Source organism: Heteronotia binoei, chromosome 21 (genome assembly GCF_032191835.1).
Source record: "Heteronotia binoei isolate CCM8104 ecotype False Entrance Well chromosome 21, APGP_CSIRO_Hbin_v1, whole genome shotgun sequence".
Lineage (NCBI taxonomy): Eukaryota > Metazoa > Chordata > Lepidosauria > Squamata > Gekkonidae > Heteronotia > Heteronotia binoei.
The window spans coordinates 58,278,792-58,304,037 of record NC_083243.1 but is presented as its reverse complement, the minus strand read 5'-3'; the positions used below and the strand labels follow the sequence as shown (position 1 = coordinate 58,304,037).

General features: G+C 40.5%; 1 protein-coding gene across 1 annotated transcript in view; it reads right to left on the bottom strand.

Moving 5' to 3' along the window:
* PPP2R3C (protein phosphatase 2 regulatory subunit B''gamma) overlaps nt 1-25,246 on the bottom strand; it is a 52,533-nt gene that overhangs the window by 9,207 nt on the left and 18,080 nt on the right. The window contains exons 6-11 of the mRNA XM_060261311.1: nt 21,280-21,350; nt 18,411-18,543; nt 14,676-14,731; nt 14,310-14,385; nt 3,756-3,892; nt 2,625-2,762 (exon numbers count right to left, since the gene is read on the bottom strand). Coding sequence (XP_060117294.1) covers nt 2,625-2,762; nt 3,756-3,892; nt 14,310-14,385; nt 14,676-14,731; nt 18,411-18,543; nt 21,280-21,350 — 611 coding nt within the window. The remainder of the gene's footprint in view (nt 1-2,624; nt 2,763-3,755; nt 3,893-14,309; nt 14,386-14,675; nt 14,732-18,410; nt 18,544-21,279; nt 21,351-25,246) is intronic.

Below are 25,246 nucleotides of genomic sequence, written 5' to 3'. Positions count from 1 at the left end.
GTGAACTGGTAGAGACTGACCAAGAGAGAGATCTTGGGGTCGTGGTAGATAACTCACTGAAAATGTCAAGACAGTGTGCGATTGCAATAAAAAAGGCCAACGCCATGCTGGGAATTATTAGGAAGGGAACTGAAAACAAATCAGCCAGTATTATAATGCCCCTGTATAAATTGATGGTGCGGTCTCATTTGGAGTACTGTGTGCAATTCTGGTCACCGCACCTCAAAAAGGATATTATAGCATTGGAAAAAGTGCAGAAAAGGGCAACTAGAATGATTAAAGGTTTGGAACACTTTCCCTATGAAGAAAGGTTAAAACGCTTGGGGCTCTTTAGCTTGGAGAAACGTCAACTGCGGGGTGACATGATAGAGGTTTACAAGATTATACATGGGATGGGGAAAGTAGAGGAAGAAGTCCTTTTCTCCCTTTCTCACAATACAAGAACTAATGGGCATTCAATGAAATTGCTGAGTAGTCAGGTTAAAACGGATAAAAGGAAGTACTTCTTCACCCAAAGGGTGATTAACATGTGGAATTCACTGCCACTGGAGGTGGCAGTGGCTACAAGCATAGCCAGCTTCAAGAGGGGATTGGATAAAAATACCGAGCAGAGGTCCATCAGTGGCTATTAGCCACAGTGTGTGTGTATAATTTTTTTTGGCCACTGTGTGACACAGAGTGTTGGACTGGATGGGCCACTGGCCTGATCCAACATGGCTTCTCTTATGTTCTTAGCCTTGCTTAGGGTACCAGACAGTCTAGGGCCAGCCCTGATCATTGCACCAGGGCAACTAGATGGTATACACAGTTAACACTGTTGTATGAATATGAAGATGCCTTCCCATAAATTAGGGGTGACCAAACTGTAGCTTGGGAGCCAAATGTGGTTCTTTCACACATGGCATGTGGCTCTCAAAGCTCTCACTGCCCCGTTGGCCAGCTTGGAAAAGGCATTTGTTTCTTTAAATCACTTCTCCCAGCTAAGCTAGCTGGCAGCTTGAAGAATGCATTTAAAACTGATTTCTTTCTACCTCTCCCTCCCTCCCCATCGATTTTCCTTCCTTCCTGATCTCAAATGTCTGACATTTATTCTTCCCTCCAGATCTCAAACATCTGACATTTATTCTATATAGCTGCTTCATTAAGCAAGTTTGGCCACCCTTGCCATATGTATTGGTGCATCTATCCTACTGACTACTCTAGCTGTTGCTTTCCAGGGCAAAGGTCTTCCTCAGCACCAGCAAACAGATTGTAAATATTGAACCTAAAACCTCTTAACTTATAAACTGTTTGCTCTCCCAGTGAGCTATGGCCCCTGCTATTTTGAGAGGTGGGTGGCATGAATGCAGGCCCATTTGCCCTCCTGTGTGAGAGAAGGCAGGGGTTGAATTCAGTCCTTCCCAAACAGGTGATCAGCATTATCAAAGCTGAAAGGGCCAACCATCTGTTCAGTCCATGTGCAACAATTCCTAACTCCTAGCCCATTTTGAAGAAAAGGGTTAGGACTGAGGCAGACAGCATGCTCCATTGTTAAAATAAGCATTTGACCCAAACTTTGAGATGAACTGTGTAAAATGTATGCTGGAAGCAAAAATAATTGGAAGATGAAGGGCCAATTGATGTTTGTTACAGAGGAATTAATCTGCTTCATGCTGCTAAAAGAACACAGCTCTGGATGGATTTTAAGCCTGCAGAGCACTTACTGTAAAAGCTTTGAAAGTATTCCAAATTTTTTTGGAAACTCACAGCTGAATTATCCTACCCCTGAATCATTAACAGCAGAATACTTTCATTTAGTAGGCACAGAATTGGAGGTGATCAATATAAAGTGGATGTCGGTTTTACAAACTATGGTTTTATTGTTTTGGTCAGAATAAAATGTGTTGGATTTGTCAGTGAAATCACAAAAAGGCATGCTTTATGAAAAATTTAGGCATGTCCCTATTAGCATTTTGACTTCTTAAAAAAAATAAGAGAAATCTCAATTTGATAAACATTTCTACTGGCAGTGGGAGTTATGTAGTGGTGTAATATTGATCGTTCTTTAAGATCTAAATCAGCAGATCTGTGACATGCTGATTCAGTGATCACTGTATGAAGCACTTAGTTACTAGCAATAGTAAATCACAGCTAATCCATTTAGATTTACTTTCATAATAAGATAAGACATTTCTTCCAGTCAATGAGAAAACTGTACAAAGAACACACTAAACATTTAAAAAGTTTTTTGAAAAGTTGTGTTTTGATTAGCTGCAACCACACCCTCTCTCCTCATTGTCAATTGATAGTATTCCACAGATATTACTGGTCATTAGCAACTCTATCTTCAGGCAAGTCTTTAAGTGTGAGTTTTGCTGAAAATTTCAATTTTCAGAAAATCAAATTTGCAATTAAACCACAAGAGTATTTTCTTTAAGTAATATGCACAGTGAAAATATACTCTGAACTCTTTCTTTTTGGAAAAAAATAGTATTTAAAACATTTATATCTTTTAAAAGTTGCCAAACCTTTCAGGTGAAGCACTGATGATTTAAAGTAATTGCCCATTGATTTTTAAGTACAGGCACATTGACTGTAACAACACATGTCTAAACAAATTACTACCTCTACAAAAAGGGACTTACCCTAAAGAAATAATTAAGGGAAAAGACATTCAGGTAGCCTTTGTTCTCTATATCAAGCAGTTTGAAAATATACTGCAGAGCTGCAGGTTCCTTTCTGTTTTCTAATGCAAGTACAAAGTCCAGGTACGTCTTGTAGTCCTAAAAGCAGATGCAATCATGTTTATTATATACCTCTTTTTAAATTGATTTGCAAGCAGAACATAATTGGTGGCTATTTCCTTGTAGGGGAGCAGTTAGTTTTCATTGACAGACAGCAGGAAACAGAAAATGGCTGCTGAACAAAGAAAAGAGTGCAGAAAATACTTGCCTGTTTTTAAGTAGGCAAGCATACCCATAGATTTTCATCAAGAGCTATCTGTTCGGCAAACTATGAACATTTAAACAATAGCTTTTCACATTCTTTGTTCAGGCAATTAAAATATTCCTTGTATCATTTGTTCAATTGCCACTGGCTGAAATATGCCATGTGACCAAATGTGCTAAAACAGAAGTGTTAAGAGAAGGCAACTTGCTACTGCTTAGCTGAACACATCCACAGATCTTGCACTGTTCAGATTATACAGAAGAGAATGAAAACTATGCGTTGTTTTTCTCTGTGTCAGCTATTAAGCCCCAGTTCAGCATGCATTTGAACAAATTCCTTACGAGAAACTGAACAACTTTATTCAAAAATGACCACAGCATTGTTTCTAAACAATAACCCAACTGTACAGTCAACTTGGGTATGCAGACCGTGACCACTTAGCTGACTGAGTTTTATGGCCCAAATTACATAAATGCTAGCAGGATGAGGTCCTAGGCAATTAAAAATAAATTATATATTATATTAAGTTTGTGCACACAAAGTTCATAAATTCCATGCTGTTTTTTACTTTTCCAATAGGAGGCAAACAGTGAAGAGTCCTCTGTCCTCCCCATCACAACAATGAGATGTCTTATTCAGCTAGCTGCTATGTCAGTTATGAATTCACAATGTGTGGGTTTTCATTCACCATTCAAATAATAACTTTGCTTTCATTCCAGTCAGTGTATATGAATTTCAAATTCCAGTCTTTATAAACAGGAGGATTAAAAAACAACGTTGCTCTCACACAAAATTACTTCTATTGCAATATATTTACAAATCAGTACCATTTCTCCATCATAAGTTAGACACTCCTGGAAGACACGGTCCAAAAATATGTTAGTTAGAGTCCCTGTTCCATAACGAGATAGTTCCTCTTTACTAAGCATGCCATTGTGATCTTTGTCAAGATTTAAATACTGGCCTGAGGGAGGAGGAAGAGAAGAAAAAAAATACTTTAGTTCTAGAGTAGATAAAGAGCTGCAACATTTTAGATCTGCAGTAAAATAACCTTCTGATTACAATAGCTCAGACTTTTGTGCTGAGATGCTTGATGGAGATTATTGATATATGGAGTAGCAGAAACCAAGTAGCGGCAGCACTGGTGTTTTCTGCCCTTACCTCCACAATGTTTAAAACAGTCCTAAAAGGTAGGCCAGTACTATTATGTTCAGGAGGGTTTGAGAAAACAACAGCTCAATTAAGGCTACTTAGTAAGCTCAAATGACAATGCTGAAATTTTGAGAATTGTGCCAGAAAATAACAGAATTATTTATGCATCTGCCATTTATACAATACGTAACAAAATTAGGTGATGGAAGGCCCGGGGGCCATATTTAGCCAGCTGCAGAATTCTCAATAGAATACTCAGGACGGGGAGGGATGGATTGGAGGTGTTGCATTGTCCATCAAAGAGAGCTCATAATCCAGTGTTAGAAAACATTAGGGGAATGAACTCCACAACAGAAGCGATATGGATAGAAATGTTGTTGTTCAGTCGCACAGTCAAGTCTGGCTCTTGGCGACCCCAAGGACAAAGTCACACCAGGCCCTCCTGTCTTCCAGCATCCTCCGAAGCCTGCTCAAATTTGTGTTTGTTACATCAGTAACGCTGTCCAGCCATCTTATCTTTCGCCGTCCCCTTCTTTTGCCTTCCCCAGCATCAGGATCTTCTCCAGGGAGTGCTCCCTTCTCATTTGGTGGCCAAAGTAGTTGAGCTTCAGCTTCATCATCTGACCTTCCGGGGAACAGTCTGGGTTGATTTCCCTTAGGATTGACTGATTTGATCTTCTTGCAGTCCAAGGGACTCTCAAGATTCTTCTCTAGCACCATAGCTCAAAAGCATCTATTCTTCTGCACTCGGCCTTCCTCACAGCCATACATTACCACTGGGAATACCATCGCTTTGACTATATGGACTTATGTTGGCACGCTAATGTCTCAACTTTTTATTATACTGCCCAGGTTCGCCTTAGCTGTCCTTCCAAGGAGCAAACGTCTTTTAATTTCATGGCTACAGTCACCATCTGTAGTGAACTTGGATCCCAGAAATGTGAAGTCTGTCACTACTTCCATGTCTTCCCCTTCTATTTGCCAAGGAGTGATGGGCCTGGATGCCATGATCTAGTTTTTTTGATGTTGAGTTTCAAGCCTACTTTTGTGCTTTCCTCTTTCACCCTCAACAAGAGGTTCTTTAGGTCCTCCTCACTTTCTGCCATTAGAGTGGTATCATCTGCATATCTGAGGTTGTTGATGTTTTTCCCGGCAATCTTAATTCCGGCTTCTGCTTCATCCAGGCCAGCATTCCGCATGATGTATTCTACATATAAATTAAATAAGTAGGGTGACAATATATATCCTTGTCGAACTCCTTTTCCTATTCTAAACCAATCAGTTGTTCCATATCCCGTTCTGACAGATGCTTCTTGACCCTTATACAGGTTTCTCAGGAGACATGTGAAGCGGTCTGGTACTCCCATCTCTTTAAGGACTTGCCGCAGTTTGTTGTGATCCACACAATCAAAGGCTTTAGCATAGTAGATGAAACAGAAATAGATGTTTTTCTGATACTCCCGTGCTTTCTCCATAATCCGGCGAATGTTGGCAATTTGATCTCTAATTCCTCTACCTCTCCGAAACCCAGCTTGAATTTCTGGTATTTCCCGATTTACATACTGCTGAAGCCTAGCTTGTAGGATCTTTAACGTGACCTTGCTGGCATGTGAAATGACTGCAATGCTGCGATAGTTTGAACATTCTTTGGCATTACCCTTCTTTGGGATTGGAATATAAACTGATCTTTTCTAATCCTGTGGCCACTGTTGCGTTTTCCAAATTTGTTGACATTTGTTAGCAGAGACTGAAACTTACTAAAAACTGTTTCCAATCACTTATAGAGACAGCAACTTGCCCACTTATCCACTTATCTCTAAGGATAATCCAATCCAAAATGAACATGAAAGTTTTACTATGCGAAACTCCCTTACTGAGACAAATTTAACTCCGCCTCCCAGTGAGCAGGCACAGGAACATTCAGAGCAACCAGGTTTTTTAAATGCCAAATCCTCACCCCTTCTTTTTCTGACTCATTCAACATGGACACAATGACGGCCCAGCCTGAGACGCAGTCCTTGCAATGCAACGGCTGTATCTTCAATGATTCGCAGAAGTCATTGGATCAGATAACAAGGATAGAATGACTAACAAAGGAAACAGGAACTGGGAATTTACAATGTGTTTCCTGGAACATAGCAGGCTAGGGAAACAAACTGTCTGATTTAGATTTTATTAATTTCCTAAAATCTTTTGATTGTATCTTTTTACAGGAAACATGGTCTACAGAAATGCTAAACTTTACAGATTTTAGAGTTTTTAATCTTCCTGCTTACAGAATTCACTCAAAAGGCCGATGTAAAGTGGGTCTAGCAATTTTGGTGAAATCCCATTTACAAGTCAAGGTAGCTGCTTTTAGTCCCTGTCCACCTGTAGCCCATGCATTGTTGTTGTCATTTACTGCACTTCATCTAATCATGGTTAATGTGTACATTCCATCCTCTAATGATTAACTAGAGTTAACTGCTTATTGGGAGAAACTTTCTGAATACAGTGTGATAGATTGTCTATGCTCACCAAATCTATTCCCATTTATTAATCTTCCCTTGGTTTTTTCCTTAAAGATAAACCCAAGGGGAGTTAACTCTATACCATCTCAAAATGAAAACATTTCTTGTGAGGTCATGAAAAGGATAAAGTGGTCTTTATTTCAACAAAGAGATTTCATTGCTCTTTTTAAGTCTGAGAGATTTAAAAAATTAGGAATGGCAATTACAAATTCAAATACAGTTGCTGAAGCCCTATTTGAACTTGCCTTGCTGATTAATCTTTGCAGCTCTAAAGCTGAGGTGGTGAAATTCGGTAGTCCTAATATGTCCAAATGGTTTGACCAGGACTGCTATTCTTGGAAAAAGAAATTAAGAGCCATATTTAAGGAAGCCCAATATGGTAAAGATCCACAGAAGCTATATGACTATTTAGAATGTAAGAAATCCTTCTTAGAGGTAATTGCAAATAAGAAGAAAAAGTATTTTCAACATAATTGGGACCAACTCCTTTACGCCATAAAATTTAATGATAGTAAATCCTTTTGGAGATTAGTTTCAGACAGCATGAAGCCTGGAGCATTTGCCAACCCTAACATTTCTCCACAAACATGGGTTGACCATTTTTCTACGATTTTTAAAGATCAAGTCGTCCTCTCTGCTGTTATAGACGCTTCTGTATTTTCTGATCTTCCTGTTTGGCCTCCTTTTGAACCTGGTGAAATTATTGAATTAATTGATGGTTTAAAAGTTGGCAAAGCACCAGGTCCTGATGGTCTCCCTGCTGAGATTTTTAAAAAATTTGCAGTCTGGTGGTCTGAACCTTTGGCCAATTTATTTACATTAATTGACCATTACGGAACTGTCCCAGATTCCTGGCTCAACTCCATAATTGTTCCCAGCTATAAAAAAGGTAATTTAAATCTTCCTGAGAATTTTTACCCCATTAGTTTATTATCCATTATGGGCAAACTATATGCAAAACATTTAGAACGTCGGCTGACAAACTGGATACATTCGGAGCAAATAGTTTTTTCCAAAAAAAAAAAAAATCTACTATTGACCATTATGTCACATTGGCTTTTCTGGCCGACAAATACATGAATACAAGAAAGGGAAGCTCTATGCAGCTTTTATATATCTGAAGAGTGCATTCGACTCTGTGGACAGAAACAAACTATGGAATAAACTAAATGATCTTAATACAGATCCCCGTCGGTTAAATCTATTAAAGAATTTACATACAAATACAACTTGCCAGGTAAAATTCTCATCTATAGGACACCTAACTGAAAAAATACCAGTTTGTAAAGGAGTTAAACAAGGGTGTATGTTAGCCCCACATCTTTTAAATCTTTTCTTAAATGATATGGCACAATATCTTAGTTCTATAAATGGGCACCCACCTAAGTTAAATGATCTCTCAGTCCCAATATTATTGTATGCTGATGATACAACTATACTTTCCTGCACAAGAGTTGGCCTGCAGCAATACCTGAAAGCTTTTAACAACTACTGCCAGCTTCACTCACTTGCTATAAACTATTCCAAATCTAAGGTTGTAGGTCTTTTCATAAAGTTGGCGACCACAAAAATGGTATATAGGCAAGCAGGAAATTGAGCAATCCAAATGCTTCAAATATTTGGGCATAACCTTTAATTACAATCTCAAATGGGCAGTTCACCATGACAGAATAATAAATATAGCTAGTTGTTCTTCATTTCAAATTAAACAGTTTTATTATAAAAAAGGTAACCAATGTTTGCCTGCCACAATCAGAGCTTTTAATGCTACAACACTATCACAAATTTTGTATGGTATCCCTCTGGATTAATGCTCTGAACCAAAAAATAGAAAATATCCAGGCTGCATTACTGTGACAACTTTTAGGAATCCCCAACTGTGTTCCTTATTTTGTAATCTGTTCAGAAACAGGCCCATTTCTGATTGAAACAAAAGCTTGGACTCTTAACTTTTAAATATTGGTTATGGATATTTTATAAGGCTGAACCAGCTAGCTTGCTTAACTATCTAAAAAAAGACCCTTATAATGCTGCTTGGCAAGATGGAATCATGTCGAAGCTCAAACACATGAGAATTGCAATTGACCTATTTTTATCTGATGAATCTTATAATTTTAGATTTATCAAACAGAGAATCTTAGATCTAGAATCTCATAAACTGTGTCCTGTCCAATTTTATACTTGCTCTCTTGCCTCACTTGGACTTGATCAGACAGCCAAGAAAATGGCCAAATATTTATCTGAACAAGATAATCTGCAACATTGGAGAGCTTTTATGCTGGCTAGGATGAATGTATTTCCCTCCAATGTTCTCTATGGGAGATTTCTTCCAGTCCCCTTTAGCAAGAGACATTGTCTATGTGGGTCAAGCTCGCCGGATTCCATCCAGCATATTTTATTAAACTGCCAACTGTATACTAATCTCCGGAACGTTCTGTTAGATAGTCTTTCCTTACTGTCCTACATTCAAGAAATTAGGATTGATTGCCGTTTCCTATTAAATGACAACATAATCGATATCACAAAAGGTATTACCAAATTCTTGGCTGAAATTGTTAAAAATTATTCTAAGCAGGTTTTATTGTGATCTTAATCTTAGTTTAGCCTTTTATGCTTTTAACAGACATATCTGATTGTTGTTCGGTTGACAAGTCTCTGTATATCTCTTTTCGTTATGCCAATAAAGGTGTGATTGGATTGGACATAATGTGTGCATTGCTTTAACAGCATCATCTTTTAGGACTTTGACTAGCTCAACTGGGATACCGTCATCTCCGCTCGCTTTGTTTTAGTAATGCTTTCTAAGGCCCATTTGACTTCACACTCCAGGATGTCTGGCTCAAGGTCAGCGATTTCACTGTCATGGTTGTCCAGAACATTGAGATCCTTGTTGTATAATTCTTCTGTGTACTCTTGCCACCTCTTCCTGATCTCTTCTGCTTCTGTTAGGTCCCTACCGTTTTTGTCCTTTATCATGGCCATCTTTGCACGAAATGTACCCTTGATTTCTCCAATTTTCTTGAAGAGATCTCTTGTCCTTCCCATTTTATTATTTTCCTCTATTGCTTTGCATTGTTCCTTCAGGAAGGCTTCCTTAACTCTCCTTGCTGTTCTCTGAAAATCTGCATTCAGTTGGGTGAATTTTTCCTTTTCACCTTTGCCTTTCGCTTTCCATCTTTTCTCAGCTATTTGTAATATTTACAAATATTTGTAAAGCCTCATCAGACAGCCACTTTGCTTTCTTGCATTTCTTTTTCTTTGGGATGGTGCTGATTGCTGCCTTCTGTACAATGTCACGAACCTCCGTCCATAGTTCTTCAGGCACTCTGTCTATCAACTCTAGTTCCTTAAACCCATTCTTCACCTCCATTGTATATTCATAAGGGATGTGATCAAGGTCAAACCTGAATGGCCTAATGGCTTCCCCAGTTTTCTTCAGTTCAGGCCTGAATTTTGCAATGAGTAGCTCATGATCTGAGCCGCAGTCAGCTCCAGGTCTTGTTTTTGCTGACTGTAAGGAGCTTCTCCATCTTTGACTGCAGAGAATATAATCAATCTGATTTCTGTGTTGCCCATCAGGTGATGTCCATGTGTACAGTCGCATTTTAGGTTGTTGGAAGAGGGTGTTTGCTATGACCAGTTTGTTCTTTTGACAAAACTCTATTAGCCTTTGCCCAGCTTCATTTTGTTCTCCATGGCCAAACTTGTCAGCTGTTCCGGTTACCTTATGACATCCTACTTTGGCATTCCAGTCCCCTATGATGAAGAGGACATCTTTTTTTGGTGTTAATTCTCGAAGGTGTTGTAGATCTTCATAGAATTGGTCCACTTCAGCCTCTTCTGCATCAGTAGTTGGGGCATAGACTTGGATTACTCTGATATTGAATGGTTTGCCTAGGATACAGACCAAAATCATTCTGTCATTTTTGAGACTGTATCCTATTACTGATTCCTCATTCTCTTGTTAACTATAAAGGCCACACCATTTCTTCTATGGGACTCTTGTCCACAATAATAGAAAAACTGGGCCCTAAAGAGTTACTTAAAAGTAGGGGTGTACCATCACCCACTTGATCAAACTCTTGAGGTTAATCTTGAGCTAGAGAAGGAAATAAGGGAGGTGAATAAAGCAGAAAATATTATGATACTAGAGACTTCAGCTACCCTCACACTGGCTTGGGCAGGTGTGCTTGAGTCATGCTCTAGAAATGAGATTCTTAGACATCATAAGTGGAACAGCTGGTCACAGACCCAATGAGAGGGGTATTGATCTTGGACATGGTTCTATGTGGCTCAAGATCTGGTGAGAGATGTAGAGGTTGTTGCACCAGTTGGGAACAGTGACACAATGCTATTAAGTTCAGCATGCATATCAATGGAAAGTTGTCCCTAAAGTCCAAAAAAGGGAACTTTACAAAAATGAGGGGGATAGTTAAAATGCTGAAAGGGAAACACAAGGGAATCAAATCCTTAGTGGATATTTAGAAGCCATGTAAAGCCACACTAATTGAAGCCCAGATAGAAAGCATTCCGCAGGTTAGGAAAGTCTAAAAGAATGCCAAGTCTAAAAGAATGCCTGCATGGTTAACAATGCAAGTCAAGGAAGCTATGGAAAGGAAAGGAGAGGAGAGGAGAGGAGAGGAGAGGAAAGGAGAGGAAGAGGAAAGGTCCCCTGTGCAAGCACCAGTCGTTTCCGACTCTGGGGTGACGTTGCTTTCATGTTTTCACGGCAGACTTTTTACGAGGTGGTTTGCCATTGCCTTCCCCAGTCTTTTACACTTTCCCCCAGCAAGCTGGGTACTCATTTTACCATCCTCGGAAGGATAGAAGGCTGAGTCAACCTTGGGCTGACTACCTGAATCCAGCTTCCACTGGAATCGAACTCAGGTAGTGAGCAGAGAATTCAGACCACTATTGCAGTACTGCTGCTTTACCACTCTGCGCCACAGGGCCGCTAAAAATGAAAAAAGTTTATTTTAAAAAGTGGAAGGTCTGCCCACTGAATTGAACAAAAAGGACCACAGATTCTGGCAAAATACATTTAAGTCAATAGTTAGGCATGCAGAAAGAAAATGAGGAGTAGGTTTTTAAAAGGATATAGATAAGCAATAAACATTTCTTTAAAAATATCTGGAGCCGGAAACCAGCCAAAGAAGCAGATGGGCCTTTGGCTAACAAAGGAATAAAGGGATTGCTAAAGGAAGATTGTAGAGAAGCTCAGCTGCTATATTCAGGAAGGAAGTCTGAAGATCTGAGTCAAACTGAGGTGGCAAGAGATAAAGTTCTACTGGGGAAATCTAGTTAAGTCTCCACATCCTGATGACACATACCCAAGAGTTCTTAGGGAACTGATGTGTGAGATTGTTGATCTACTAACCCATATATGTAACTTATCACTAAATTCAGCTGCTGTACCAGAACACTGGAGAGTAGCAAATGTTCCACCAATTTTTAGAAATGTGTTCAGAGGGGAACCAGGAAATTGCAGGCCAGTTTGCCTAACATCTTGCTTAGGCAAATTAGTAGAAACTGTAATCAGATATAAAGCATATAAAGGACAAAGCCTGCTGAGGGAAAATCAGCGCTGTTTCTGCAAAAAGAAGTCCTGCTTCATCAACCTTTTGAAATTCTTTGAGAAAATGAAAAAGCAGGTAGACAATGGTGACCTGTAGACATATCTTTCGGCATTCAAACGTCTTCTGACAAGGTATCTCACCAAATCAGGAGCCATGGGATAAGAGGATGGGCTCTGTTACAGATTTAAAATTCATTAAATGACAGGAAGAAAAAAATATAAATAAATGGGCAGGGTTTTTTTTGTTTTTTTGTTTAATTTCACAATTTTATTAAGAAAATTTAAAAGAATAGACAGATAAATGTGAGTCACCAAATAAACTAACACAGTGATGAAAAATGCAAGATAAAATACAGTATCAATATATACATGATCTGATTTAAGAGACTGAGGCAGTTCTTACATTGGAGGGAAGTAAGTAGTTGGGTCCCACAAGGATTGGGACCTATACTATTAAATTTGTTCATACATGAGCTGGACTGGGGTGAGTAGTGTAGTGGGAAAGTGTGCAGATGGCACCAAATTATCCAGGATGGTGAAAACCAAGGCTGACTGACGAGCTCCAGGAGGATCTCCACAAATTGGGTGAGTGGGTGACAATGTAGCAGATGAAGTTCAGTGCTGGTAAGTGTATCATTATGCACACTGGAACAAAAAATCCCAACTTCAAATATAGGCGAATGGAGTCTGAACATGCTGATAATGAGAGAGAAAAAGAACTTGAGGCTGTAGTGGATAGCTCAATGAAAGAATCAACCCAGTGTGTTGCAGCAGTGAAAAAGACAAACTCTTATCTTGGGGATTATTAGGAAAGGGATTGAAAATGAAACTCCCAATATTATAATGCCCCCATATAGATCTATGGTGAGCCTTCATTTGAAATACTATGTGCAATTCTGGTCACCATATCTCAAAAAGGACACTGAAGAGCTGGAAACAGTACAGAGGACAACCAAAATGATTAGGGGATTGGAGCACCTTCTCTATGAGGAAAGGCTAAAAAGTCTGGACTTTTCAGTTTAGAAAAGATAACAAAGAGGGGACGTGATGGAGGTTTTTTAAAGTTATGCACGGGCTGGAGAGCGTTGATAAAAAGAACTTTTCTCCATCTCCCAAAGTACTAGAGCTCAAGGGCATCCAATAAGGTTGATGGGCAGTAGATTTAGGACAAAGGAAATGTGGAATTCACTGCAAGAGGATCCTGTGATGGCCATAGGCATAGATGGCTTTAAAAGGGCATTCATGGAGGATAGGTCTATCAATGGCTACTAGCCACAGTGACTAAGGGTACCTTCACATTCAGAGGCAATAAACCCTTGAGTTCCAGTGCCAAGAGGCAACATCAGAAGGCCTCAGCCTCTATGCCCTATTGTTAGGCCTCCAGAGGAAATGGTTGGCCACTTGTGAAACAGAATGCTGCATTAGATGGACCAGTGGTGTGATCCAGCAGGGCTCCTCATATGTTTTTATGCCCATTAATGAGTGTACGACCCATTAACAAGTCTATGACCAAGAAAGTCAGTGTAGTGTAGCAGTTATGTCAGACTGCTATAGCTAGAATGCTGCTACGCTACTGTGTTTTATTGTTTGGGCTTTTATGCTGCATTACCTTCTGATACTCCTAGGAGACTTGCCACCTGCAACACACGTATGCAGTGTATTAGATAGACTGTTAGCTTTGTTATTTTATTGTTTCCTAGACCTGATGAGACTGTACTTGATAATAGGTTGTTTTTAGTTCATTTAATAAATATTTAATTACTTTAACAAAATCTGGTTTATGGTGTACAAGCCTACCTCAAGGAACTAACAGGTGAAATGGGTTTGGGCAGTTGTTCAGGAGTTCCAGCAGTAGGAGCCAGGAACAACAACTCTTTGGGAATGGCAAGCATTCCTTGACATGATGGACTGACCATAAAGAAAGCCAAGGCCCTTAGTTTGCAAGACCTGACCAAGGCTGTTAACAGTAGGACACTTTCGAGGGCATTAATTCATAGGATTGCTGTAAATCGAAAGCAACTTGATGGTACTTAACGCATTTAACACACACAATATCAAAAAACCAGTAACTATTTCACAGTGGAAAAGCTGCTTTCAGAGATTGAAGATAAAGAATCCAAATTATAATGCATATGGGAACATACCATAAACCCTCAATGCAGAAGGAGCAGAAAACCAGTTGGTTTCTTGACTTTCTTTAGAAAGTTCTTCATCTCGTAACTGAAGGAAGATAGAAATGCTGAGTTAGAGCTTATTATCTGTAACAAGCAGGGCTTTTTTTGGAGAAAAAAAACCTAGCAGGAACTCATTTGCATATTAGCCCCCCCCCAATATCACCATTGTTCTACATAGGACTTTTATGTAGAAAAAGCCCAGCAGGAACTCTTTTGCATATTAGACCACACCTCCTGATACCAAGCCAGCCAGAACTGCGTTCCTGTGTGTTCCTGCTCAAAAAAAGCCCTGGTAACAAGTACATTAAAAAGAAAAGTATACATCAAAATACCCACCTCTAGTAAGTCATCTAGGAAGCTGCAGGCTAAAATATCCTGTATTTTTATCTTCCCTAAAATAAAAAAAGTTTGAATAATTAACAAAAATAATTTCCACGTATTTATGCACATCCCACCTAAGCCAATAAGAAACGTGTTTCTGTCTCTCTATCTAGAATGCATACTAACTGGCTACTGAAGGATAGTGAGGCTTGCATGGGAACATGCATGTTAGTGTTTCAAAACTTTTCCATCAGTCAAAATAAGAACAAATCAGAAGTTATTTAGCCTCTATTTAGAAGTGATGGGAAATAATTAAATAAGAGCTTCCTACTAATAAAAAAGGTAGCCTTCATAAGGAATCACTTTCATATTTATTTGAAAAGCAGCTCATGCTTGTATGGTTTCACTATTTCTATTAAATGTCTTTTAGTCCCGACGAAGACCCCATATTCCTCTCTATAAATAAAAACACTGGGGGGGGGGTGTATCTTTGAATTTCCAAAGTGAAAAACCCTCCAGAGCAACTCCAATATGTTCAGCATTTTCCTCCAAGAGCAGCATTTCAAAGGGTATTTTAAGTTGCAACAGAAAGGGATGGTGAGAAAGCCACACTCTACAGGTGGAAATGCTTCCATCCATGGAAACTTCCTACTGGATCCAAGCCTATGGTTCTAATATGGAAAATTCAGAATTGCTATTATAGTTCAAAAAATTCAGGATGAGCCTATGATAGTAAAAAGGAAATAGAGCCCCAGAGCCAAATTAATTACTTTAACAAAATCTGGGTTATGGTGTACAAGCCTACCTCAAGGAACTAACAGATGAAATGGGTTTGGGCAGTTGTTCAGGAGTTCCAGCAGTAGGAGCCAGGAACAACAACTCTTCGGGAATGGCAAGAGTTTCTTGACAAGATGGACTGACTTCATAAAGAAAGTGAGACCTCATTGTATTATGAAGTGCCATTCTCATATGAACCTACCTGACCTCTTTGGGCATCTTAAGAGGCCCTGCTTAGGGTTCCTCCATCATTGCCAACTAGATGAGTGACAACTTGAGAAAGGGCATTCATGGCTGTGGTGCAGAAAATTTGGAACCCCCTGCCCTGGTAGAGTCATCTGTCTCCCTCTATTGTTGTCTTCCACCAGTCAGTGAAGACTTTTTGGGAGACTCCCTCACTAGCTTTTATTAGCCCTTCTATCTTGGAATATTGGAGTGCCCAGATAATAGGCATGCTACAAGAAGTCCTTTATGGGCTGAATTCTGCAGATGAATGTTGTGCTCAGGAAAAGCCCCATTGTGATAACAAAGAGCAATATGTACAAAGTTCAGATTGCAGAACTGAAATCCAGGAAAACATTCTCAACATTAAGGGTTGGCAGGTCTTACCTGGCTGCTGGTGAGGGGACTATCTTGGTGTGCACAAAGTGTAAACAGTGCAATGACATCACCTGGAAGTGTAATGATCATGCTGGGCATGTCATTTGGGGATGTGCTAGCATTTTGGTTTTTAAAAAACCTCTATGGTGCCATAGTGTTTTAAACACAAATGCTAGAGCAGGGTTTCCCAAACTTTTCTTTCCCGTGGTCCAGTTATTTTTACACTTCTCCTTCATGGCCTGCTAAAATTTGGGGGTGGAGCCAGGAGACAGGAATTATGTCATTTCCTGTGGTGTCAAGGACCAACTGATGTCAATTCCAGAGCACACTGAACCAAACTCCACTTTTTCCTGTGATATCACTTTCAGGGCACTCCTCCAAACCTGCCTCATCTCCAGAAGTAAATACATTTTCAGAAAAATCTCTCTGAAACTCATGCTGAGCCAAAATGGGGGTGGAAAGTGGGCAGTCCTCTCTTTTCACCCCCACACCTGCATGCACCTATCTGTTTGTGTATTCTTCTCCAGCTTGCAAGCACTCCTAATGCCCATGTTCAATTGCCTGCACCACCTACACATCCCTTCCTCAATAGCACTGGCCAGTGTATGCAGTTGGGAGTGCTGTTGCCATTGCCATCAGGAATGCCAGCACTGTGTACCATCCACACTGGGCCAGCTATTTTTCATACTTTTCTTTGGCTGAAACACTGGGAAATTGCTGTGAAAGGTAGCAGAGAATTGTACTGCAGTTAATGAATTAATTTCAAGTTATATGAAGTTCATACAAGCTTTTCTGCAGTTATCTCAAAAAGGATATTTATGAGGGGCTTGCAGCTTTTTACTGGCTGTGTTTCCCATACCTTTAAAAGCAACCTGTTGTGCAGATACTTAGCCAGTGAACTACTTTCATCCTTCTAAATATCTACAGGAGGAGTTTAATTTTGGTATCAGACAGCTGTTAAAAGCAGGACCAGTAAAATGGTGCCAAGTTCATAGTATTAGCTCTTCCAGTGCTGTTGAGATATACCGCAGTAATCTCCAATAATCTCTTTCTGCCCCACACCTCTTACTCTCACTAACTCACACAGAAATCTCATAGAAGGCCACCTGGCTACAACTGGGGGTGCCAACTTTTCATTGGCAGAGCTCCTATGTCTGCAACAACAGTATGATGAACAGAAAAGTTTCATCCAGCAAAAACAGAAGGGAAGAAAGAAAGGGAAAGAATGAAATGGAAGGAAAGGAAAGGAAAAGAAAAGAAAAGAAAAGAAAAGAAAAGAAAAGAAAAGAAAAGAAAAGAAAAGAAAAGAAAAGAAAAGAAAGACATGGAAAGAAAGAACATAAACATAAGAGGAGCCATGTTGGATCAGGCCAGTAGACTATCCAGTCCAAAATTCCCTCATACAATGCCCCAAAAGCACCAGAATGTCCACCAGTGGGGCCAGGGCACTAGAAGCCCTCCCACTGTTGCTTCCCCCCCCCCCACCCCAGCACCAAGAATACAGACAGAGCATCACTTGCAGGGAAAGAAAGAAAGAAAGAAAGAAAGAAAGAAAGAAAGAAAGAAAGAAAGAAAGAAAGAAAGAAAGAAAGAAAGAAAGAAAGAAAGAAAGAAAGAAAGAAAGAAAGAAAGAAAGAAAGAAAGAAAGAAAGAAAGAAAGAAAGAAAGAGGGGGCAAAGAAAAAAAAAAGCCTTCCTCACCATCAGATGACCCCAGACAGCAAAAATTCTGCCCAGGTTGTCATTTGGTAAAACAAAAAAACAGCTACTGGAATGCCCACTCCCTGTCCCTCCTGGCTGAAAAAAACACACAAACCTTTCTTTGCCGCCCAGGCCTCCCGGGGAAATTTCCCCCAAAGAACATACTGCAAGGCATATGAAAGCTCATACCTTGAAGAACACTTCATGGGTCTAAAGTGCCAATGGATGCCAGCTTTTCTCTCAAACACTGGGAGCGGGGGAGAAGGAAGGAGAGGCAGCCCAGCTCCTCTCTGCACAGAGAGGGGGCAGGGCTAGCTTTGTTGGGGGCGGGGCTAGCTTTGGCTTTTCCTGTGGCCCGGTAGTGAGGCTTCCGTGGCCTGGTACCAGGTCATGACCCTTCAAATGGGAAACACTGTGCTAGAGCATCCCCAAGCAATGTGCCTGTAACGATTACATCACTTCCAGGTGATGTCATCACACCAGGCACGTTGGGCGCCAACAGAGCTCATTGCGGGAAGGGCTCCCTCGCCAGCCATTCCTGTGCCAGCAGGTTGGAGGCCCCAAAATTGAGGGACCCCCACCCTCAGTGGGAGGCTGGGAACCCTACATTTAGACAACAAATTCATATGCTCATTAAAATTAATTTTTAAAAGCTGGCAGTACATGAGCTTACCTGTTCTAAGGGGATCTAAAAAGAAGAAGAACTTTCTGACTGCAGTGCAGACATAGAATGAATAAAAAGATTTTTCTAAACCATCCAACTGTGGCAAAGTGGGGATGAGTTCCAGGATATAATTTTCTAAGTCCTGGAAAATAAAACAAGAAAAATCAAACTGTAAGTATCCTTGTGATTTAAATGACAATTGTTCATACTTCTCTTGTATTTTATAATATGTATGTCAAATCTTAGTCTGTCTTTGGTTTAATCTTCTGCTCCAAGGATAAAATACCACTGAACGCTTTCTTGTCCTTTTATTGTGGAACTGGATCTCTAGTGGCTTTTCCCCGGGTTTCAAATCAGTTTCTATTTTATCCAACTAAATTCATATGGAATATAGGCTAACTAAAATTGGTCTTGTGCTACATTTAAGTCACTGACTAGTTGAATTCCTGTTAATGTAGAATAATGGGAGCTTTTAAAATAACATGTTAAAAGTCTGAGGAATTCTCTCTCTCTCTCTGTGTAATTCCTCCACTTAAGGTTAAGCAACCTGGCAAGTATGAAGAAACTCTAATCCTGTTCTGTTGCCCTACTGATAGACATTCTGATTTGAAGGTAACTAAATCTGAGAAGTCACAAGTTGGAGATCTGCAAGGAACTGTGGAGTCATAAGGGAAAGAGACTATTTAGAATTTGTTTGCCAGCGGGGGCCTGGAGATCTCCCAATTTTACGCCTGATCTCCAGCTGGCAGAGATCAGCTCCCCTGGAGAAAATGTACCATGCTGAGGTTCCTCTCCTTCCCAAACCCCACCCTCTCCTGGACCACCCCCAAAGTCTCCAGGTATCCTCCAACATAGACTTGGCAACCCTATGCAGCAGCCAGACTGTTAGTGGGACTACCACGGTGGGAACATGTACGGCCTAGGCTGCGGGAACTGCACTGGCTGCCAATTGTGTACCGAGTTCGCTACAAGGTGCTGGTTATTACCTTTAAAGCCCTATATGGCCGAGGACCTGCCTACTTTAGGGACTGTCTCTCTCCATACGTTCCCCAGAGAGCACTGAGATCTAGTTCACAAAACCTTCTGAAAATCCCTGGTCCTAAGGAGGCCAAGTTAAAAACAATAAGGGAGTAGGCCTTTTCAACCATGGTGGAATCAGCTACCAGAGGAGGTGTGGGCCCTGCGGGATCTTAATTAGTTCCGTAGGGCCTGTAAAACCGCCCTCTTCCAACTTGCCTTTTAGGGTGAAACCTTGGCAATATCAAGCCATCTTTATATATGTACTGAGATTGTAGCACCATTCAGTTTACTGGTTTTTAGATTACTTATTTAACTTAAATTAATTTACTTTATGAATTGTATTTTAATTGTTATTATTCTGATTTTATTGTTATATCATGGCTTGTACCATGTCTTGTAAGCCGCCCTGAGCCTGCCTCAGCGGGGAGGGTGGGGTATAAATAAAAATTTATTATTATTATTTAGAAACTGTCTCCCCCCACACCCAGGTGTTCTCATGTAGGATTCTATAAGCTCCTGGGTGCTTAAGTCTCCTCCTCCTCCTTTTAACTAATTACTTAACATTCCATGCCACATCCTGCAACATGTTTAATCCTAATCAAGCTGATTTTAACCCCTTTGCTTAATTTATCAAATATCTCACTCTGAACTAGAGCTCAGAATGAGGATCAGAAAAGCCAATTAATGGGTCCAGCTACAGAAAAGAAACATGTTTCTACAAATTTAGAGGTTTTTAGAAAATGGTGGTGGTGAAAACTGCCATCAAGTCACAGCTGACATGGCGGCCCTGTAGTGTTTTCAAGGCAAAAGATGTTCAGAGGTGGTTTGCCATTGCCTGCCTTCATGTCACATATTCCTTGGAGGCAGGGCTTTTTTCTGTAGAAAAAGCCCAGCAGGGACTCATTTGCATATTAGGCCACACACCCTGATGTTGCCATTGTTTCACACAGGGCTTTTTTGTGGAAAAGCTCAGCAGGAACTCATTTGCATATTAGGCCACACCCTGGACACCAAGCCAGCCGGAACTGTGTTCCTGTGTGTTCCTGCTCAAAAAAAGCCCTGCTTGGAAGTCTCCCATCCAAATACTAGCCAGGGCTGACCTTGCAGAAAATACCACAGCTTAACAAACCCTGGGTGGTTTAACCCCCCTCTCCCAGGAGAAGTTATATCTGTGCATAGGCAGACACTGCAGCTCAAACAACCTCTCCATATTTGTGCATGTCTTGCTGTTCTCTCTCTCTTTCTCTCTCATTCACAGACACACATTTATTTAGAAATTTATACTTTTACATCCTAGTGTCCCATGTCTATCCTTCTCAAGACAGATGAGACAGAGGATGCAAGAAAAAAAAAGAGATAACACACATTCCAAATAATACCTTTATTTGCTTTTACCCTATGTATAACATCCTTCCTGACACATTTAATGTTTGTTGAGAGGCCTCTCTACCAGAAGCACAATATAACTTAAGATAAAGGTAAGAGGTTGATGTATTGTCAAATAGGATCATTCAGCTCGGTACAGTGGGATTAACAAGATAGCCCTGAATATTCCTTGTAATTGTGCTTTTTCTGGAATTTATTGGGTACTTAATTAGCAAAACATTCCACAGTGAATAATGTATGCACAGAAATACTAATTATATGATTCTAATACTGCATTATCTCTATCTAACAGTTTCACCATAACACTACTTACCTGAAACTTCTTGGGCCAATCTATACTACTGCTAACTATAAACAGAATATGCCCAAATTACCTGTTTCTCCTTCACAAATCAAGAGACCAGAAAGCAAACGTTTGAATACTATGATTACATCAGATAAATACATTTCATGATGAGCATACATTACTTACTGATTCTCTGAGATAACCTTGTCCAGCTACATCGTATAAACTGAGGCCTATTCTTGTCTGGTAAAGCCATACTGTCAAACCAAAACAGAAACATTATGATGGAATCTGTTTTGAGGCAAATAATATACTTGGCAAAACAAAATAACATGGATCAGCGTGTGTGTGTGTGTGTATACATACGCACAGAACATGCATGGAAGCAGTGATAAAATTTCACTAATACACTGAATTCAATTCTTATAAAGCCAAGTTCTGCAGGTCCACAGAAAGCTAAATAAAACAGTTATATTACACTCATATGCAAAATTACTCTAAACAATTAAAAGAAATGGGAACTGTGTTTTTATGCTAATTTGGGTTCTAATTGGGGAAAAAAGAGTTGCAATAAGTGGAGAGAAGGAGCAAGAGAAGCCAGCATGTAAAAAAGTTGCCAGCTTTACTGCACAAGCTAAATACAGACAGCTGCTTTTACTGGATAAATCCGGCAAGCATTTTCCACTGAGAACAAGCACTGTCTATACAGTCTACTTTTTACTAGGCAAATGAATTTTAATGTCTTCAGAAAGCCAAGTGTATATTTGAGTGAAAAAAGATACAATAAGATTTCAAACAAACATTTCATTTTATGACCCATTTTAGTAGAAAAATAATTTCTTCCCAATTACACATCCATGGCATGGCACTAGAAGAACTTGCGTAAGTAATACAGTATAAGTATTATTTACCTTTCTATGGCGATTTATCAGCAGGAAGCTAAGTGAACTGATTTGGGAAGTCCTTAGTTACACAATAGCCTACCAGACCAAATACTGTGAGGATAGTAAGATGTGAAGTGGCTGGAAAACTGAAAGCACTGTATAAATGCTCAGTATTAACAAGACATATAGAACCATAAAAAGAGTGCTAGCAGATAAGGATTTCCCTCTCATTCCCATCTCCTCATCAGTCCCTTTCCACCCCAAGAAAGATGATTCTTGGCTGACACAAAGAGGGAGAAGGGAGCTGAATTACCCCCTCCTCCATAAGCACGACTCCACTGATGTAAAAGGCAGGAGGGGAGATGTTGTCCCCTCCAGTATTTTTATTTACATAGGTTCCATGAGTTTGAGAATCACATTTCCAGGGATGAAAATGACTGCTGAGTGAAGTGGATATGAAAAAAGCTCTCACCTGCTTTCTCCTGAGAGTGGGCTGGATCAAAGCCATTAAGTACTACACAGATTGCATCTGAAAAGCCCCCAACTTAATACAAGGATAGTGCCCATGACCATATACTGTCCCTGTTGGCTTACAGTACAGTGTCTAAGGAAGTCACTACATTCATGATTCTCCTTTCAGATGTCACTTGTATTTGTATGTTTGGAACCGGAGCTCTGAATGCCATACATTAAAGCAGAAGTAATAAAATGACACAGGTACCAGTGTATCAAGCAAAATATAACATACAAAACCTCACCGGTTGAATTATCACTCTCACACTATGAGTATGTAAATAAACATTTAGTACACAATTAATAATAAATCCATGCAGCAAGCCAATAGAACATACACCCTCTCGCAGCTCCCCCAATCCATTTTCTATCGCAAAGTCTTAGAGGCACCGCCTTCAGCCACTTCTCACAATTCAAAACTTGGGTGGAGTTGGGGGCATCGTTCTGCACAACTTCTCGGGAGAGCCAGTTTGGTGTAGTGGTTAAGTGTGCGGACTCTTATCTGGGAGAACCGGGTTTGATTCCCCACTCCTCCACTTGCACCTGCTAGCATGGCCTTAGGTCAGCCATAGCTCTGGCAGAGGTTGTCCTTGAAAGGGCAGCTGCTGTGAGAGCCCTCTCCAGCCCCACCCACCTCACAGGGTGTCTGTTGTGGGGGAGGAAGGTAAAGAAGATTGTGAGCCGCTCTGAGACTCTTTGGAGTGGAGGGCGGGATATAAATCCAATATCTTCTTCTTCTTTTCTTCGTAGAAAGAACAAAAAAGACTGTATTTCCTGGATTCTTTATGGTTTCGTTGGTTTTACCCTTCGTCAGTCTTCTCTCAATGTTGCTTTAACTGGAGCGACAGTACAATGAATTCAATCGTGGATCAACGCATGCATGCTCAGGTCTCTACTACCGGCTCTCTCTCTGAATGCCACCTCCACCCAAGTTTCGGACTGCAAGAAGCGGCTGAAGGCGGTGCCTCTGTGATAGAAAACAGATTGGGGGAGCTGCAAGAGAGTTCTATTGGTTTGCTGCATGGATTTATTATTAATTGTACACTAAATTTTTATTTGCACACTCATTGTGTGAGAGTGATAATTCAACCGGTGAGGTTTTGTACATTATATTATACATTAATGCAGGGCTTTTTTAAAAAGAAAAAGCCCAGCAGGAACTCATTTGCATATTAGGCCACACCCCGATACCAAGCCAGCTAGAACTGCATTCCTGTATGTTCCTGCTCAAACAAAGCCCTGCATTAAAGTAATGCAGTTACTGTGTACTGAGAGTGTCAACTGGCAACTCATAGATAGCAGCCAAGCTCCCAAATACCTGTGTGCCACCTCCATCTCTTTTGGTATGAACTGAAAGAACCAGATTTGGAGGGGCAGGCATGCTGTCACTTTATAGGGGATCTCTTCATGGTGCTTTCAAAGCAGGAAGGCATTTCTTACCCAAGGGTGGCAAACTCATTTGTTACGAGGGTCAGATCTGACACAAATGGGACTTTGTGGGGCCAGGGCATGTGGTTCATAAAATGAATGTGAGGCAGCAGAGATATAAACTTTATGAAGGACACATACACACAAAAATACAATTAAAGATAGCCTTTTTTTAACTTAAAATATAAACATGCTTAAAACTCTTGCTATACTTTGTTTAAAATGAAAAGGTAAGGGAATAATGGGATTTGGCAATGCAATTTAAACAATAAAACATTGCGAAAAAGCACAAGGAACACAGCAGAAACTAAAAAAATGAAATACTCTCCACCTGGGAAAACAATGAAATTATATTGCAAGCTTCTTCCCCTCCCCCGCCCCTGGGTCTACTCAGATTGGCAATTGCTCTGCAGTATAATATCAGCCTTAGGTTGTAGGTTCCCAAAGGGCTGCCAGGTCCAATTCAAGAAATATCTGGGGACTTTGGGGGTGAGACAGAAGCAAGGTTGTGACAAGCATAATTGAACTCCAAAGGAAGTTCTGGCCATCACATTTAAAGGACCGCACACCTTTTAAATGCCTTCCCTCCATTGGAAATAATGAAGAATAGGGGCAACCTCTTTTTGGGGCTCATACAATTGGGCCCCCATGTCCAATCTTTTTGAAACTTGGAGGGTATTTTGGGGAGAGGCACTGGATGCTATGCTGAAAATGTGGTGCCTCTACCTCAAAAAAAAGCCCCTCCCAGAGCCCCAGATACCTGTGGATCAATTCTCCATTATACCCTATGGGAATCAGTCTCCATGGGGAATAATGGAGTGCCTAGCAGTCATTTCTCCATACAATTTCTGTTGACCCTGAAGTGGGGGGAGGGCCTCCAAACTGGGGGATCACCTGCCCCCACCTGGGGATTGGCAACTCCAGGTTCCCATATTAGAATACTTACTGGGTCAGGTCCATTGAGCAGAGACAAGCTGGCTCAAAACATCAACCCTTTATTTGGAGGACACAACTGCAGGAAGCTGGAGCTTCAGCAATCTATATAGGAACTCCGAAAGTGAAACTGATCTCCATTCCACTGAAACACATTGCAGCATATACAAAGCTGCAAGGAAGACATGGAATGAAGCTTCCATTAAGCCCCCTAGGCCCTATCTATCTGAGCACAGAGACCTTAATGGAATATCCACTCCACATTCTCCCTGCAGCTTTGATGGAGGGTCCATGCCACATTTTCCTTGCAGCTTTGTCTGTGCTCCAGCCTGCAAAGACAAGGCAGTAAAGGCAGGGAATTGAAAGAGAAGTGGACTTTGTCAGCCTCAAAGCTT